The sequence below is a fragment of the Lissotriton vulgaris genome, chromosome 3_1 (assembly GCF_964263255.1).
Source record: "Lissotriton vulgaris chromosome 3_1, aLisVul1.2, whole genome shotgun sequence".
Classification (NCBI taxonomy): domain Eukaryota; kingdom Metazoa; phylum Chordata; class Amphibia; order Caudata; family Salamandridae; genus Lissotriton; species Lissotriton vulgaris.
Window position 1 is genome coordinate 1,037,909,390 of NC_141689.1, and position 20,644 is coordinate 1,037,930,033.

The 20,644-nt window shown below is 42.9% G+C and overlaps 1 protein-coding gene across 1 annotated transcript in view; it reads right to left on the reverse strand.

The window, feature by feature from the left end:
- The window catches only part of LOC147727361 (maestro heat-like repeat-containing protein family member 1), a 192,077-nt gene that overhangs the window by 74,469 nt on the left and 96,964 nt on the right, over positions 1-20,644 (reverse strand). The window contains 3 exon segments of the mRNA XM_086963613.1: positions 17,336-17,482; positions 18,532-18,653; positions 20,435-20,533. Coding sequence (XP_086819739.1) covers positions 17,336-17,482; positions 18,532-18,653; positions 20,435-20,533 — 368 coding nt within the window.

The following is a 20,644-nucleotide window of genomic DNA, read 5'->3' on the forward strand; positions in this document are numbered from 1 at the left end:
TGGCTCGACCTCCTCCAGAGCAAAGGAGTGGGATGCATATAAGGTCAGCGCCAGAGGACAATGTATCCAACAGGTGGTGGGGGTACGGAGAACACTAGAACAGACACTAAACGGAGCTGAGAAAACATTGTCAGACATGTCCTGAGACACGGACCAGAGGAGGGCCACACTAGCGCAGCTCTCAGCGGCAAAACTCTTACACGCAGAGGCGCTACGAGACCTATGCAAATACAACTTTGGCGCGTATGCAACCAGGGCACACAGGGAGGGCAATAGAACGGGAGCGTTACTGGCATTGGTAGTCAAACAGGACACGGCGTCACATCCCATCACAGAGCTCACAGACAGGAATGGGCACCTAAAACACTGCCAAATCAACATCTTGCACATATTTCAGGACTATTGTACAGAAGTATACCGTGCCCCAACACAATCTCCCTGGCAGAAAGGAATGATTTAGACAGCAAAATTACACCCTCCGACATAAAGCATGAAATCGGGCCGTTAGCAAAGAAAAAAGCGCCAGGTATGGACGGATTCCCACTAGAGTACTACAGCACGTTCGCTGCCCAGATAGTGCCCCACCTAGCATCCACATACGACGACGCCCTATCCAGAGGAATATTACCGGAGTCGTTCCGCGAATCAGTGTTGGTGACATTTCCGAAACACAATAGAGACCCAACACTCCCGGCCTCTTACAGGACGATAACACTTCTGAAAACAGACTGCAAGATCCTGGGAAAGCTGTTGGCCAATCGCTACAGTCAAATTCTCCCAGCTTTGGTACATCCTGACCAATGCGGCTTCGTGCCACGATGTAATACTTTGTATAATTTAAGTAGACTGTTTTATATACAGGACAGGGTAAACAACAGATTCCCACTTGCGGCGTACCTGATCCTCGATTTAGAAAAGGCATTTAACACTCTGACATGGCCGCATCTGTTTGAAGGCCTTCAGAAAATAAATATTGGCCCCACACACATGGCATACACAAAGCTCCTATACAGAGGTGTCACCTCTAGGGTGAGAGTCGGCAAACTTATCTCAGCCCCATTCCCGGTGGAGTAGGGGACTAGACAGGGGTGCCCCCTCTCCCCTGTCCTTTTTGCACTGGCAGTGGAACCCCTGGCCATACGATTGCAACAAGAGGGGGAACCATGGGGTATCCCGATAGCGGAAACTTTACACTGTGTATCGCTATACGCAGATGATCTGCTGATATACGTTCGTGACATAACAGGCAGCTTCACCTCAATATGGGCAGCTTTACAGGAATTTTGAGAGACATCCGGTCTCAAAGTCAACTGGGGAAAATCAACAGTTTACCCTCTCGGTCCCCAATTGGCTCCATAGAACATAGAGATAGGCACACACACATTGAAGTGGAGCGAAGCGACCCCAGAAATCTGGGAGTACGCCTATATCACTTCCCGGAGGGCCTCTACGAAGGTAACCATTGCAAAGTGTTAACAGGCCTACGATCAGCGGTGGGCTTCTGGAAGACACTACCCCTGGCACCAATTGGGCGGGTAGCTATAGCTAAAAGGATTATGGTTCCCAGAATGCTATATTACTTCACAAATCTTCCAGTGATCCCACCTCGTTCCTTTCATGATGCGAGTGCACATAATGTCGAAAGGGCGACTGCTATACTCCCCACTGCTTCCCTTGGTGGGCCTCCCCCGAAAGGAAGACTACTACACCACGAGAGCCCTGCAGGTATGGACCGATCACGACGTGACGGAAATAGAAGCTCTGTTCCACGAAGGGCAACTAAAACATATGAGCAAATGGTTGAATGGTACTACCTCCAGCAGGGGCAATTCTTAACACATAGGCAACTCTTGGATAGCGGTCACCAATGCTGGGACCTACGAGATGGGGAACCCCCAACACACCCGGTACTGCACACGATATTACGAATGGGGGCAGGCAGACACCTGGTAACATGGCACTACAAAGCGATCCGGGAATTGACCAATGTCTCCCTGGACGAATTGAGACATCCGTGGGAGGACGATGTGGGTCGAGCCCTCCACAACAAAGAATGGTCCCTGGCCTTAGAATACCCTAAAAAGGTTTACAGAAATGCACGTTTCAAAAACATACAGTTTAATATCCTGCACCGTGCATACCTCACACCAGATAAACTACATCGGTACTATCCGGACACACAATTCAAATGCCCCAGATGTCAGACACTAGTGGCAAACTTCAGACACATGTTCTGGGACTGCCCATCCATACAATGCTATTGGGACAAAATACATCGCACACTACAAACAATAGTCAACCTAACACACATTACCACATGGGAGGCGTGTGCCTTAGGAATTTACCAGAAAAAAAAGCCTGATAAGCTGCAGTGGCGATTCGCATCCCTAGCTATCCTCCTAGCAAAAAGAAACATAGCCATGCACTGGAGAGCCTCTACAGGACCCCCAGAAGCAGCTTGGGTGGGAGCGGTGAGCAAATGGGGGGGCAGCGGAGGAAGAGACCCTAAGAGAGGAAGAGATGAAAGGCCCACGTAAACACCCAATCTCTATGGAGTGGGCGCAACTATTAATACAATTTAAACAAGAGACATCAGTAGAGGAGGCACCGGAGCTGACACAACCCCTGCCCGCAACGCTTCCCAACACCCCAGGTCACAGGTCTCAATGTCAGCCGAGTGAAGCCCCCGGTGAGAGGATAGAATAGAACAGGCAGTCAATACTACTGAGACTATCGTCTGCCACCATGACAGATCACTCATTCCCCATCCCGGGTCGCACGCGACCCCACCCCCCAGGCCAGTACCAGGCTCACATACTGCCCGCCACGGCCACCTGTCCTCACCCGCCCCTTGTACTCCCCCTACCCTCTCTTTTGTGAGACGTTTCTTCCCACAGTTTCCAATTAAGTTCCAGGCGGTGATTCGGAAGCCGACCTATTCACAGAGTACTACTGATTGAACATGCAGTAAAGGGTGATCATACACAGGTAGAGGGGAGGAAGTTACACCAGTCCTCACCATTATACAACACAGGGGACCGGAATCAATACTGCACAGCATCATGTAACGAGACGATTTATTAACAGATACCTGAGAGATGATGTGTAACCATATTTGGAGGAATGGAACCTGAATAATAATACTGTGCTATAACTGTAGATGATGTGTAATCAATAACTTATGTGATGATTGACCTGTGTCCTGTCTGACGTCCCACATGAGAATCTGTAAAGTAAAACCCTAATAAAAAGATTTAAACAAAAATCATTCAGGGGTGTCACAATGGAACTATACCCCCTGACAAATCTCCTGTTTTACCCAGTCAGGCCCAAGAAAGCTCTGACCTGAGTCTGGGTAGTTGGAGCAACCCATTCCATGATGGTTTGGATTTTGCTCTGCAATGGTTGAACCTGGCCTCTACCTACAAGGTGGCCCAAGTACACAACCTGACTCTACCCTATCTGGCACTTAGTAGCCTTGATAGTTAGGCCTGCCTTTTGCAGGGCCTCAAAAACATTTCACAGGTGGACTAGGTGATCCTCTCAGGTGGAGCTAAAGACAGCAATATCATCTAGATATCCTGCACTATAGTCTTCCAGGCCTGTTAGGACTTTATTCACCAACCTTTGAAAAGTAGCAGGTACATTCTTCAGACCAAAGGGCATTACCACAAATTGATAGTGCCCACAGGGGTTGAGAATGCTGTATTTGGCTTCGCATCATTATCTGATCTGATCTGCCAGTAGCCTGTTGTAAGATCAAATGTGCTCAGAAATTTGGCTGAGGCCAACATATCTATAAACACATCTGCTTTTGGGATTGGATGGGCTTCAGTCCTGGTGACTGCATTGAGACCCCTGTAGTCAACACACAACCTCATCTCTCTCTTACCACCCTGGGTGTGAGGTTTAGGTACCAAGGGCCAGATGTAGGAGCCCAAATACCGGTCGGTAACGACCGATTTCGGCCGTTACCGACCGGTATTTAGGATTTGGCATGTAGGGGCCATCATTTTACAGAATCGGTAAATTAACCGATTCGGTAAATTTACCGATTCTGTAAAATACCGAATCTGTATTTTTACCAATTCGGTAAATACACATGTAGGTGACACTCCTAAGAGTGTCACAGGCCCTTAAGAATTGGTATTTTACCACCCAATCCTATTGGGTGGTAAAATACCGAATTCAGGTGTGCATGTTGTTTACCTACTAAACCTCTCTTGAGTATAGAAGGGTGTGCTTAAGCCCTTGACACACAACCCTAAGTTCAGTAGAACTTACTGTATTTAAGCTGATGTGATGTGATATGAGGATCATTTATATAGCGCACTACCACTCCAAGGAGCATCTTGGTGCTTTGACTCGTACAGCTGAAAGATGGTCACAGCTTAACTGTCCTCAATCAGCAGGCAGAAGTTAAACAAGTGTTTTACAGACTGAGTCCGCCAGGCTATAGATCCAATTTTTAAGAGATTTCCTAAACTTCTGTTCAGAAGTGATTGCGCGGAGTTGCTGGGGCAGTTTATTCTATGCCTTTGCACCTATTTCTGCCAGGGTTTTTCCTCCCTTTGTTGCCAGTCTGAATTTAGGGACAATCATCAGATTGGCTGCTTTGGATCTGAGTTCTCGAATGGGATTGTATCGCCTGAAGTTTTTATACAGGTACCATGGACCATGCTTGTGAAAGGCCCTAAAAGCAATCATCAGAACCTTAAACAAGATGCGCTTCTGAATAGGAAGCCAGTGAAGAGCATCCAGCGCAGCATAGGCCAAGGATTTTCTTGGCCATCTCAGGACCAGTCTTGCTGCCACATGCTGGACCATCTGCAGTCTGTGCAGGGCAGATTTATTTGCCCCGCATACAGACTATTGCAATAATCCAATCTAGATGTAATCAGCGCCACTGCAACAGTGCGTCTGGCTGACAGGGGCAGGAGATCCAAAAATTTCCTAAAGCCCTTTATGATGTTAAAACATGAGCCAGCAACTTCCCTTGCCTGTTGTTTGAACAAAAGGGTCACATTGAATTTAATCCCTAAATTACGTGCTGCTAGGATAGTGTTAGGTGGAGCTTCTGCCTCTTTTGGCCAGCACATCTGGGGGGGAAAAAAGATTATTTTTTCCAAACGTCAGAATTTCCGTTTTGGCGGAATTGCATTTAAGGTGGTTATTAGTCATCCATGCAAAGGTCGCAGTCAGACACTCTTTCAGGGTCTGTTGGCGTTTGTCGAGTCCTCATCTAGGACTAGGACCAATTGTTTGTCATCAGCATATGCTATTGTGCTCATGTTAAAGGAGGAAATTAGTTCAATCAAGGGGACCATGTACAAGTTGAATAGAGTAGGGCTCAGACTTGAGCCCTGAGATACCCCTGACTGAACCTCCTTCTCTTCGGAACAGAACTGGCCCAGCATAATAACCTGCCGTCTATACGTAAAAAATTTTTTGAACCATTTTAACACGGTGCCCGCTATGCCTGCACTAGTCAGGCGATGTAGTAAAATAGCGTGGGACACCGTGTCAAAGGCAGCAGATAGATCCAATAGGATCAGGACAGCTCTCTTGCCCTGATCCAATGCAGTTCTTATGGTCTCTGTTGTGAACAATAGTGCAGACTCTGTAGAGTGGTGTGCTCGGAAACCAGCTTGATTAGGATGAAGAATATTTTTCTCCTCCAAATAGGCCATCAGCTGCTTGTTGACACAGGCTTCTGCCATTTTACATAAGGCTGGGAGAAGCGAAATGGGCCGTAGATTAGATAGGACTGTAAGGTCCCGTATAGCTTTTTTTCTGTAGGGGTCTAACAGCTGCAACTTTCCAGTGTGCTGGGTTCTCGCCCGTTTGGAGTGATGAGTTAAGGATAGAATTTATCACCGGATTGACCTCCTCCTTCATAGCTGTTAACAGTGCTGGGGGGCAAGGGTCAAAAGGTGATCAGACTTGATTTTAGATATAGCCTGGAGAGAATCTTCCAGACTAATCGGGATAAAGGTCTCCCAACATGCTAATTGAGAGTTTCTGGTATCAGTAATATCCATTACCTCTAAATCCTCCAGCTTAATTTGAGGGAAATCTTTTATAAGATTAGTTATTTTCTGTTCAAAGAAAGTCGCTATCTCATCACAAAAGGTCTGGGATGGCGGAATTTCCTGCGAGAATATTTTGGGATTCCTGAAACTATTCACAATTTGAAAAACTTCCTTTTGCTCATTTTATAGTGGCTTCTATCATATTTGTATAGTAGGTCACTTTAGCACGTTTAATTAATGCATGGTAGTCCCTCCTAGCAGTCTTGTAGACCTCCTGATCGTCTCTATTATAATGTCGACGCCATCTCCGCTCCAAAACTCTCACTTCTCCTAATGTTTCTTTTAATGAACTTGTATACCAGGGATCAGATTTTTTCCCTTGTCTAGATCTAGTCTTTGTCCCTCGAGTTTTCATCCTTTCTCCGATATTCCTCATCCACCCCTCATAACTCTGGTTGTCAATAGTCGCGTTCCCCAGCAATGATGGTCTGCTCTCCTTCACCCAGCTGTTAAGATCTGGATGCTCTATAATTTTCCCCCAGCGTGGGATGGGTGTCCCATTCCCTGGTATAACCGTCTTCATAGCCTTATTGCCATCCACCTTAATGCTGAAAGCAATGTATTTGTGATCCGACCAGGTTTGAGTCAGAGGGGATTCTACCTTCATCATGTCCAGATTTGAGCTGATGCAATCTAAGATGTGCCCTCCCTTACGTGTGGGTTCCACTGTTTGTATCGTCGATCCCAAAACGTGTAGAATCTCTTTAAAACACAACACGTTAGGATCACTGGTATTGTCCAAGTGCAGATTTAAATCTCCCAATAGCGTAAAATTGGCAAATCTAAGAGTTAAATTAGTCAGGACTTCACCCACACTTTCTAGAAATTTAGTTGGTTGTCCAGGGAGTCGGTATATCAGTACCCCCGCAAAGGTGAATGAATCATGGGCTTGGAAACTAAAACCGAGACATTCTGCTCCTTTAATGTCCGATAGTTCTGTAATGGTGCATATGAGAGTGTCTCAGTAGACAATTGCCCTGCCCCCTCCCCCCCCCTTGCTGTGAAGGTCTATTTAACCTCTGAATTTGAAAGCCCGGAGGCAAAGCCTGTACTATATCAGGATTGGACCAGTCTCTGAGCCATGTTTCTGTAACCAATAGACAGTCCAGGTCCTTTTCTAAGATGAGATCATGTATATGAAGTGCATTCTTGCACATGGAGCGCGCATTTATGAGGCCTCCGGTTAGAGTCCTACGTGTGCCTTTCTCCGTTGGTCTTTGGTAGGGTTCTATCACCTGTTTACATCCAGGACAGCTTATAGGGCCTTCCCACTTATCTATGTCGAGGGCCTGGTGACAGTACTTATGTTGATTATTCAAGGATAATATAAGGGCTTTAGACAGCTGATCTTTAGTAAATACCTGGGCAGTATGTCTCGCCCCAGGCCTGAACTTGGCGCGGACGGGCGCAGACGGGCTGGACTTTGGCTTGACTTCGGCACAACGATGGCGCGCCCGCTGCTCGCGTCCGCTGTGCGAAGGAGTAACCATCTTCCTTTATTGTCCCGTCTGCAGCGCTAGAGCGCTGGGACTTGTAGTTCCCCCAATATGGCTGTCACACAAACTATTCGGGCGTCTCCGACCACAGCACCTTAATCGGCTGCGTTTAATCGGAGGGGTCAGTGCAGGCTATTGCATTATATGTACCTTTGGGACCTTTAGTGGTTTTCAAATGATTATGATTTTCTGGTAAAACAATGGCAAGCTGGAATCCCACACGCTGCACATCAATGTGAGAAGTTAGCCTGGCATATGCTGTCCACTATTCTATTGGGCACCTTGCACGAGTCCAAATGACCCATATTGATGGTATATTTAAAGACAACCTATATAGAAAGCTATTTTAGTGGTAGCTGTCGGGTGCAGCCTTCAGACTAAGTCATGAAGGAATGTAAAGCAGCTTGTTTTACCAGTCTACAATATCATGAATGACAAAATGAAAGGAGAACTACACTAGGCATAAGTATATAAAATATATGCATTTATTCTAAACACATCCCTCTAGTCTCCTTATGAGGCTAGAGGCAAAAGTACATTCAGTAAATTTATTTAGCACAGAGTAAATTAGGACATTATATGATTAGTCCTAGGGGGCGTAACAAACCATATACTAAGAAAGTGGTATACGAACCACGATAGACATAGGGACAAGGCCTCAGGCCTGTAGAACCGCTGGGACAACCAGGAGCCACCCAAGGTAGTGACACAGGAGAGAATCACCATTGATTTCTATGGGGAAAGTTGCAATTAGAATTTTAAAGATTAGGGACACTTAGAAGTGAATTTGGAACAAACCCCTTTAGAACTAGACAGTTCTAGAGTCAATACCCATGGGAGCACCAGAGTACTCGAGTTATCTCACCGAGGGAAGCCGGGTGCATAGGTGTCTTTTCGTGTCGGGTTTCGTCGTCATTTTCTATGGCGAGCTACGGAAAAATGCTGCAGGCAACCAAGTAGAGAGTGTCCGAATGGATCCAAGGGTGGATTGGAGCTCTGAAGAACCTGAAAGCAGAGGAGACAGAGACAGGGTCACTAGCCAGTGACCAGAAAGGCGATGAGCAGATGCCCACCGATGTTGGGTGATTTCAGGTACAGAAGGTGAAGCTTGACTCTTCAGCCACGAGGACCAGGAGGCATCGACAACAATCAGGAGCTGGATCGGAGCTGTCCCACGAAGGATGTCAAGTACTGCGGCGTCGGTATCCGGATTGGACCCAACAAGCCTTGGCAACAGCATCCCACGCAGAAAGCAAAGATTGGCTTTGGTGCAGACCAGCAAGGTCTGAGGGACTCACCCTTTGGAGGGGAATCAGGCACGTCTAGAGCAAACAGAGAAGCCCAAGAAACAAAAGAGTTACCTTTGTGGGGACCCACCAGTCTATGGACCAGGGATTGCGAAGTGGCCCGAGCAGAAATGCTAGAAGCGGGCTCTCAGAACACTCGTGGAGTGTAGGCACACAATCTTTGGTGCTGATGGTGCTCGGGGCTTGGACTATAATTAGCCCAATGCGCAACTTCGGGAAAGCTCAAGAAGTCGATGCATTAGCAAATGTGCATGGTGTCCAGGAGTTCCGGTTCCACGTCAGTCGTGAGGGCTGCGGGTCTCAGCTTTGCTGGTATCTCGTGTCGGCTTTGGAGAAGTCTGCAAGTCCATGTCTTGTGTCACAAATCCATCGGGATCCAGTGGGAGCCTTGGAAATGCAGACTGGCAAGATGCTTCTTTGGTGCCTGATTGAACAGGGGAGTCACTCCTTGACCCCAAGGGAGATCCTTCTGTCTTCTAGTCGAAATAGAATGTCGAAGTTCCAGGATATATGTTGCAGAATTTCGCCCAGATATAATCTAAAGTCTTAAGGACTGGTTTCCTAATCTCATACTATGTTTAGGGGTTGGACTTACTCTAGGGTCCCACCTATGGGAGGACCCAGGGAGGGGGTAGTAACACCCCTTTCCCTTTGTCCAGTTGCGCACCAGAGCAGGGGGGAGTGCCTCTGCAACCGGTTTGAACTGGGGTATGGACAGGGACACCAAGTGAGCCCCTAGCACTGTCTGAAAAGCATTCTATGAATGCATCCATCCATCCCCAATACACTACAGCCTGTCTGGAAGGTGGTTACACCTCCTTGTGACAGGAAACCTATTGTCTAGGCCTCCACTGCCGGAGTTTCATCCAGCAGCAGGAGGTCAGACCCGTGTCTGTGGCTGCAGCATCCGTTTTGTGATGCTGGGGCTTTTTTAAACTATTACCGGTTAAGTAAGTGTGTGAAGAGAGGACACGGAAGAACTCCTACATAGCAATAAAAATGGGCCAATTCAACAAACAATGTTGCCTCAAAAATGCGCTATTAAGTCTTGCCCGCCCCTAGAGCTCACTGTAATTGCCAGTTTAAGTACAAAGTTTCCACTCGGACCTAAGGAAAATGCCAGACAAATTCCCCTAACAGACAGCGGGGCAAGGACCACAACACAGAGTCCGTTGGAACTCATACCCCTGTTGCTGCAAGCATTGCAAGCATCAGCAGAAACTCTGATTATGCAGTCAGACAAGCTTGACATTCAAATAGACCTAATGAACTCTATTGCATCTGACGTTGCAGGTATAAAGTCAAAACTGGATAACTTAACTAATCTAATAATGAGAGTACAATCCATTGACTCCACCCAGCCCACTTCATGTGCATGCGGCCCAATACTAGATAAGCTAAGCTTTCGACCAACTTTAATGGAACAGATTCTTTGTCTTAACAAACACATGGTTCACTTTAACCCCCATCCGGAGAGTATCATTACAGATCATACCGATTCAACTTCAAACAAGCAGCCTCAGTAAGTAGTGCCAGTCTCCGCACTTGGAATTAATAGCACAACCCAGTCTTCTACCGCAGAAACGGGTGAATATGCAAATGCTGAGCAATTAACAAAACCATTGCTATATGCAGGTCAACCAAACGCACTGTTGCAATCCAGAAGGCAAAAAAAGAGAGTAAGGAAAGCAAGAAATAGAATAAAGGAACATCCTACTGAAAGCTTCACCAAACTATACCCAATCTGTACTACATCATGTCAAACTAAAAACGTAGAAGAAAGTCTATTGTCATCAACACTTGCAAATCCCCCGCTAATCCAAACCAACTCAATTAAAGAGACCGCAGGAATGAATGCAGAAGGCTCTGGGTCTCTTAAAAACAAAACCACTGATACCACTGTCTCGGTTTATGCTATAACCCCCAGGAGGAAATGGAAATACACAAGTCAGTAGACAGAGTTGGTTTGTGAGCACAAGAACTCAAGAGGCGAACAGACAGAGAAGGATAAAAAAAAAATGGGGAAACCAAGCTCCTTTAAACTCGCATCTATGATCAACTGCACACTCACTGCCTCCAGTTCGGAAATATTTTACCCAGAATAACAGTAGGTCCTAAACCTGTCAACTATTCAAACAAGTCTTTAGACATAATAGAATACTCACTCAACTCTGACGATACATTGGACTCCCAGCAGCAGGAAATAAATAATAGTACAGACCCACCAGAGGTTTCCAGATCATTGCCGTAAGCCAAGAAACGATAAAGGGAACCCAGCTATCACAAGTAACACTACGATATTATATTGCAAGCCGGATAAACCCTGTATCAAAGGAGAGTACAGTTAAGGAAAGCTTAAGGGACATAACTAATCTCATCAGCACAACTCAGCAGATAACATGGACTCCAGAATATAATTCACAAGGCAGCCATGATATCTTGAACAGAAGTAATATACTATGTGCCCGATTCACAGAACTAATTTAAGACATAATCCTAAACTTACTACTTTTGGTATTCACAGAAGTTAGGATTTTGTCTTAAGTCTGTCTTAAGACAGACTTAAGACAAAATCCTAACTTAAGTCTGTCTTAAGTCTGTCTTAAGACAAACTTAAGACAAAATCCTAACTTCTGTGAATACCAAAAGTAGTAAGTTTAGGATTTTGTCTTAAGTTAGTTATGTGAATCGGGCCCTAAGACTCATGGCTGTAATCCCGGACCTAAAACTGATACATACAACCAAAATTCTGGCAGTCCAGTTCCTTACAGCAGACCGAAAAGACTCTCGGGATCAAACATTATCTACATGGCAATCAGCAGAAATTGCTCAGCTAATAATAAACAGCTCCCAACAATTTGCGGACTGCGGTATAAAACTATCTATACAAACAGGCCCTTGCTACCCCTCTCCATGATTGATAATCACTTATATCAACCTAAACAAGATCTCAACAATCTTCTGGTTACTAAACAAGTTTATTCCATACTGCAGCGCGCTAAGGGAAGCAGCAGTTCACATGCGACATTGGACAAAATAGCCATAGATCGTCACCCAGTAAACAACTGAAGCTTAAATGTATGGCACTGGCTTCCGGGTACACTAGCCCCCCAGTAACAGAGAATGACAAAGAACAAACAAAACTAGAAATCCTTACGAGGACAAGATTCACATTCTATCCTGGAATATAGCTGGAGCAAATACATTTCTTGAAGAAGGTCTTCCACTACAAGAGTGGGTCTTCTGTGACATAATTAACCTTACAGGAGACATGGGCATTGGAAGATCTTCCTATAGTTGGATTTGTTCATTACACAGTGGTGGCAGAAAAATGCAAACAATATGGCTGGACAATGGGGTCCTGGCAGTTTGCATTAGCTCTAAACTTTACCTCTGAATAGTTGAATTCTCCAGATTAGAGTATTCAACATATTACACTTACATACCATTGCTTGGGAAAAAGACATCAGTAATATTGATCAACTACTACACGCAGCCGAATGCCCCCCCCAAAAAGAACAACAACGCACTTTTACTTAAAACCATCTCAGAATAACATTGGGCTGAACCAGCATGGGATATAGTTTTAACTGGGGATTTCAACTATACTTGTTCCACACACCTGAAGAAGATGTAATTCTGGGATCTGACAATATTTTCTGGAGCGTACTGCAACAGCTCTCAAATAGGCCAACTCAACAGGACAAAATCAGCCGACAGCTGGTAAAAGCTCTAGAATACCAGGGAATGTGTGTGATTAATGGACGATCGGAAGAAGACACCCCACCCAAATTCACATACCAAGGCCCAATGTCACAGCCGACACTTGAATACACCATCATAACGCTACCATTAACGCCACTCCTTACTCATTATTATATTGAATACACCACACTGAGCGACCATTCAATTCAGCACATTGTTTTTAACTTGCCCTTGACACGATTTCAAGCCTCTACATCTTAGTAAGGCAACTTGAACACAATAAAACTAAAATGCCTCACTTCGTCAAGTGGAAGCAATCAGCTACAATTTACAACAAAAGTGCAACTCGGTTAGTCTACTCAAGTAACTGTAAGGATTAAACCTCGACACAGGATACCATTCTTCAACCCACATAAAGGATTAACAAGTGAGGTACAACAATTAAGAAGAGACTTAAATAAAACACTAAGGAAGCTACAAACAAAAACAGTAATGCCCTGCATGGGAAGCATTATGAGAGCAGAGAAAACATTATTAAAAAAGCTATGGGGGAACAAAAGATCAAAAGCGGATAACTTCTGGTTAAAATTATTACACAACACAAGAAATCATAACTCAAACAAATGTTGGCAAACAATGAACGAATTGAATCGGCCAAGGAACACTCTAACATTAAATATGCAGGAACAGGAAAGGACAAACGATATAAATCAGAAATTTGGAATGCAGTACCTTATTTCCCAACAGACACCAACAGTGCAGGTTCACCTAAGTCATCCACAGCAACCAGGAAACGACCAACCCACCTTTGCATATGCGACAAACAAGATCTTTGGCCAAATAGCTGAATCTAATACAAACAACTCCCCTTACACAGCAGATGCAACAAAAAGTATAAAAAAAACTAAGCAAAAGAGATGAAGCAATGGGGCACAATGGTGTCCCACAAGCCTTTGTTAAACATGACCCAGCTTTCTGGAGCTCTACACTAGAGAACCTTTTTTTTAAGCTGAGCTCCTAAACCAAATTCCAGAGAGCTGGCAAGGATCTATTTGTACACCAATATACAGAGAAAGAGAAAGAACACACCCATCCATCTATCGGCTAATAGTACTGTTGGATGTCAAATCAAATTACCTTGCCTCCCTGATCCTGGGAGATCTGGTTAATTGGTCTAACAAACTCAATCTGATTCCTGCAGATCATCCGGGCCTTAGAGAAGGGATAAGACCTATATCTAACATTTTATCCATCTCCCTAATTGCAGAAAAATGCAAGACAAAACAAACAGAATCTGCATCTCTTTTTTATTGATCTAAAAGCTGCATTTGATAGCGTGTACTGGAATCTTCTGTGGACTAAACTGCGAGCATGGAACATTCCAGAAAGAATTCTAAATGGACTAAATGTTATTTTATACTGGTATATGGGTAAGAGTATAACTCAGCGACAGTTCAAGAGTCTCAAGAAAAATATATATGAAGAAAGGCCTGAAGCAGGGATATGTGCTGGCCCACATCTATTTAATCTTTTCATATCTGATCTGTCAGTAAACCTTAATGCAATTAACTCTCATTCCCAATATCTTGGCACCTTAGCCCTATCACACCTTGCTCACGCTGATGATATTGTGTTAATCAGCTTAACCAAGATAGGCCTAACCAGAATATTAACTGAACTTGCACAATCTCTAACAGCAAACAAGTTAGAACCCAACACAACAAAAACAAAAACCATGCTTATTAGTCATTGGGCAGCCTGCCCGTATAACATCTGTCTGGAAGAAAAATCCTTAGAAAATGTGTCTAGCTACAAATACCTAGGATATTACATTGGCAATAAACTTACTCATTACGAACAGAAGAATTATTTGGCTCAACAGGAAAGTGCACTAACTTTTGCTAATAATTCACTGGCAAAAAAACTGGAGGGCCAATCATTCAGACCACTGATTTCAGTAATGGCAGCCAAAACACTCCCAACTTTAATGTATGCCAGTGCTGCCCTTTACGGAAAAGACTCACATTTTCTGAATAACTTAATAACTATTATTTTTAAAAAGGTCTTCCAACTCCCTTAAACCGCTTCGCCAGCTCAAATGCGCCTACAATTTGGCCTAATTAATGAAACACTGGGCCGACTTTACTCATCAATAAAAGTTTGGTGTCAGATAAAACAATATGTGGAGAACGCTAGCCTTAATGAGGCATTGTGGCAAGAACTCGAGAATGGGAATAAATCACCATACACTGTTTTTTTGCACAACGCACTTAAATCCTCTTGCACTTTGGACCTTTGGAATAAAAATCTTTCCATTTTAACAATTAAGTTAGCACCAAACAAAGTCGCAAAACTCCATTCTCTATGATTGAACAAAAGTACTTTTAGTCAAAGATCTCATTCCTGGACAGTACTCAATAACTATAAAGTCCTCAAACCAGCGGCCTTTTTAGGCCTAACTTTTCCAGTCCACAAAAAAAGGCTGATGGCACTACGGTTTGGAAATTATCCCTCACTATCAGGCGCTCCCAGGTGGAAAAACATTGGCTTAAAAATGTGTTGCTAGTGTGGTAGTCACCAGGAAGATCTTACACACCTGATATGTACCTGTCAGAAACTTCATCCAGCATGTGTCTCTTTACTAAAGGAAGCCTTCTGGATTGGAGGAATATGATCCTGTAGGGCCGCTGTTATTACAGGGCTTGATCCATCTAACCCTCAGATGAACTGAAAACTGATTACGTTTCTTCATGTACATGATCAGGCTCTGAAGTCTAAGCCACCATGTGAGGGTTCATCCACTGAAGAAACAATGCCTACAGCAACCGGTCCACCGGATTGACCCGTAAAGGCCCAATGACTAATATAATAGACATAGGGCCCCAACATTTAATTTATAAATTACTCCTATCATAAATTAAACTAATACTTTTGTCACCCATTATTTGATGGTTTTCCATGTCAGTCTCAAACAAATCAATAGTCTTACATAATTTAGATACCATTTTAGAGAATTTCAGGGAACACTGGTAATTGAGGATTTTTGTTTTATGACTGTGTGATATTATGCAGTGACATATTGGGTTGATGAAATAATTTCAATGTATGTTTTAAATTAAAGTTGATACATGTAGAAAAAATTGGTATGGTTTTAATTAACTAAACAATAAAGAGATTACATGCTTCTCGCTCAGTAGCCATTCTTGCATTAAAAGCTTCCTTTAACCAGGTCATGTCTTGTTTGGTAATGTTGGATGGATTAGAAGATAACCCTGGTCTTTCTAAGTTTATAAAATGATCTCTAATTTAAACCAGCCATGGTATATTGCATATATTGCCTAATTTCATGCAATCAGGTATGATTAATCTGTTCAGGCTTAGAACTTCTTTTAACCAAATGCTACACCAGAGCTGTTAGAGCTGTGACCTAATATAATCCATAATGCAACTGATACTTAATTCCTCATGTATAATTTCAGTGGTGATATATTGTCCCAATGCCAAAAGTCCTCTGAGATTGTTATTCTCTGCTATCATTAGTTGTTTTATATTCGATTTCCCCATATTTCACTGCCAAAGGTTGCAATTGGTATGCATTTGCCTTTGTATATATCCAGCATAATTTTCAGAGGTTTGTGGCACAAACAGGAGGAGAATTCATTAACACCTGCACAGGCTCTCATAAAGAAACATATGTTCTTTTTAACTAATGGTTGCCAGCTAATACGATACTTAAATACGGAAAGTTATCCACCTTACTTAAATATGGCCATGGGGCAAAAAGTGGCACTTTTTATGTACTTTAGTTTCAGGTTCATAACATGTGATTTAATAAAATTGGTCGCAGATCCAAGCTATTCATAAAATCAACAACAAGGGTTAAATGCTGCGGTAATGATCTTGCTGTATGCACAATTAAAACAGCATAATTTCAAGAGCTCACTGAGGCTTCAGTAAGCCTCCCAACTGCTCAGGACCTATCTCAGGGCTCTAGTGTCTGAAGATTTGCTGTTTTATTGTGATTAACGCACCAATATGGAGCGTCGGTATGCTTGATTTCAATTCCATAACCACATTTTACTTACTCAGTATCACAACAACAGGTGGAGAAAAATACTGCAATGCTGATGTTTATTTAGATTTCAACTGTTTGGTTCATATTTATTTTTTATTTATCCCAATTTCATATGTAACAAATAAAAATGTAAGTTTTGCTTCCAGGCTGCCTTCACGTATTGTGTACAAATCAAAATGTATTTAGTTCAGTATTTAGACTGAATGCTGGAAAACTATATTCCCCCTAATCCCTTAATCACCCCAAACAATACACCAGCTCAATGCTTAAGAAACTACCATGCTTGACTGTGTCAAATACAGTCTGAATTGTATAGTATTTCTATTTCTCACGGGTACCTAAGGGGCAAGCTTGGACTCATGCATTTTTCCTACATCTCAATATTATTGATACCCGCAACATTGGTACTGTCTGGTGTGGAATACCAATGTGATGGTCTAATGGTCACATGATGGAGGCCTGAACCATCTCGGACTCTAACTGTGGTGTAACTGACTCACCAATGGAACCCTTTAGTTCTGCATGCAGCCCTCATTTCTCAATAATGTATTGTTTCATTGCAGCTAATCACTCACTATGGGATACGGTGTTCATTATGAGTGGATCACTTGGGATTAGTTGAAGTGACAAGCACGGACAGCAAATAGAGGTCAGACTCACCGTGAGCAAACGAAATGCCATATCAGCAGGCAGTTGGGGCTGGAGCCTTTTAACCTCATTGACCAACCATGGAAGCTCCTTATCTAGTTGCTCCTCTGGCAGGACGGAGGCCAAATGTCCCAGAGTGGTGATGACCTGTCCCCAGACCTGTTAAGATAAATCACAGCAGGTTTTCAGTTCCACACACTAGACATTAACTACTAAGAAAACATGAGCCACATGTGGAAGTTGGGGGTTCCCTGGAGAGGCAGCTGCACTAGACATCTGTTACCTAGGAGGTGATTCTGCCATGCAAAGGCAGTGGTTTGTTTTTACTGGCAGCATAATCTACAAGACAAAACTAAAATGTTATCCAAGAATTTGTTTCCACAAATATTTCAAATAAATTATAGTCCCAAGTTGTCATATTTATCATAATTAATGAATGTAATATCAGAGTAATTGCCTCCTATTCCTTTGTTAAAATTGCATATATCCTTTTGTTCGCCGCCATACCTTCCTATGCTGCTCCCCTCACAACCCTCTCTTGTTTTACTTGGATGAAGGTCCCCACCCACCCTCTCTGTTTTCTCCCCCTCATCCATTCTTTAAATGTATGTATTTCCCCTGCCACCCCACCACGTCTCTCAGCTGTTTTTAACAATTTCTACTCCCCTACTTAAGTCATCTATTCCCCGAAGCTCCTCATTACAACTCCTGCCATTAACCCTCACTACCACTTTTCAGCTGTGCCATCATTTTATCCCAATGTCCTCTCTGACTCCTCTTCATGTACAGGCTGTGGTAAACATAAAAAAGAGACTACTGTAACACTGATTTGATTAAATTGCCATAGAATCGCTCTATGTCACTTTCGTTTTTCAAAAATGCTTACTAGACTTAAAAGTGTTGCTTAATACTTTAGTATTATAACATGGTTTAGCTTTGATTTTGTTTGATATAGCTGACCTGATATTCTTTTGATACTTGGTCTGGTACAATAAAGGTTTTTACACATTTTAGTCATCTACAATAATGGAGATCACAAATGTGGGTCAAGAGAATGAATTTCCTTTTTTGTATTTCATCAAATGAAGTACATATGCAAAGGTAGAGGGAGGGGCAGTCAATGTGCATGCATCAGTCATCTCACAAAACGTAACAGCTCTCAACCTTCATCCACTGCGCTCTGTTCTTTTCCCACTCTCCCAACTTACCTCCTGGAGATTGGGGATGGTTTCTAGAAGAAATACTTTACAGGTTGAATAGGCTTCAAAGAAAAGTGTGACTACAGGAGTGTCTACACTGGCAGCAAATTGGCCTGATAACATCTCAATGACTTGCAGAAAAACAGAAAATCACAGTTAAAACTCAAGGGCTTAAGTGTTGCATTTATCTACACATTTCCCACCTTGCCTGGTAGTGCATAGGACATACTGAGCAAAAACAATGCAATGTGCCTGCTGATATTAAACGATTATTCACAGGTAATAGTCTCAATACACATAGCTTTTCTCTGACTCATGGGTCATGTAATGTTTTCCATTTCGCTTCTGCATCCTATTGCACTTTTGTAGCATTCTAGACTATACATGGTAATAATACTACATTAATGCAACTCATTGATTTGAACTCAAAGAAAATGAAAGGCTGAATTTGTGTCACCAGGTTGCTTTCTACTTAAAATTTGTAACAAAGCAATTCCATTTTGCACAGTTTTGTTGTTTTTGAAATAAGAGTGGATAAATCAGATTTGCACAAGTTCATAGTGTATGAAGATATTGGCCCTCTGGGCAAAATAAAAAAAAGTGCATGTAAAAATATAAAAGATGGTGCATCAAAACATTCCTTATTAGTAATTTTGTGAATCATTTTATGTGGTTAACAAAGAAGTGCTGGTTCGGATATCACCAGTGTAAAAATGTGGTATAATGGTTATGCATTATTTTACTGCTCAGGCAGGAAGAAACTGGACTGATTTAATATCACACATGTGAAAAAACACTAATTCACTCAATTTCCTATTTTAACCTTAGCAAACAGTGCGAAATCATATTTCTCCTTTTGCTGTCCTATTATTGCACATGTTTAGTTGGGTGCAGATCTTGCTTCCTGCATTCTTTATTTTTCAAGTGGGAAAAATGGTTAACATATGTGTACTCCCTGATTTGCACCAGTCCAAACCTTTACTTAATATGGTGCCGAGTTTGCAATTGTGCGAGCTGTAGGTTGCAACTAGATGTCTGTGCCATTGAAATGAACAATTACCTCTTGAAATTTATGTACAATTTCTACAGGTTTTAATGCTCCTCTTTCCATGGATGTGATTTCACAACATAAGGCCAGTTTTTTTAGTGTTATATAGCGCAAACTAGACCCGAAGATATCAGGTATCAAAGTGCTGTACATGAGCACCAGTTTCATTACACAAGGACATATTCATTTTGTTAGGCATGGGGAGATTAAGTGATTTGCCCAGAATCACAGGATGTTCAGCGTCGTTGCCGAGACTTGAACCCTGTTCCCCAGCTTCGAGATCATCTGATCTAGCCATAAGGCTACATCCTCTACAGATGGGTATCCCATCAAAAGTATGACGGGATAGCTCGTTCCGTCTTATTACACATACAATATGTTATAAAGAACTTATAATAAATCAGATGATGGAACAGACGTCACGTTTGTGATGGAGCAACATGTCCCCCAAAACTCTAAATCAGACCCTTAGATTTTTGGTACGGAAATTATTAGGGTGTCTCTCAGAGGTGTACTCTTCAGACAAGAGATGTGTTCCAGTCATGACATAGCAAACTTGACACAGCAGCCAGCAGCTCAGCATGCCAGTTCAATTGGCAGATGTACTAGAAAGTAGGGGAGTTACACTTTATGAAGACCAATGTTGCAGTTGAATTCTGATTTGGGCAACAAATGAGAGTTCAATTCAGATAAAAAAAGGATGAATCTGGATTGGTATTCGCTGCACCATACAAAAATTGCATCTCTTTGCATGAAGGGTGTTCTCAGGTAACGTTACAAAAGAGAACTTAACAAAGGTGCACTCTCCCCACACTCCCCAAGCATCAAACAGAGCCCCACCGTTACACCATTGCAAGTACACACCGAGGCTAAACCAAAATTTCTGGTTGACTGTAGAAGCCGTCTTCATTACAGGACAGAACGTTCTGAGAATCAGCCCTAGGCATGGTTCCATTTCTGGTTCTAAAAGAGAAAATAGAGAAAACATCATTAATCAAAAGAAAGATTAATACAAACTTGAAATGAAGAGTGTGCTGTAAAGCTTATGTTTTTTATCATACATATTGGAAAATA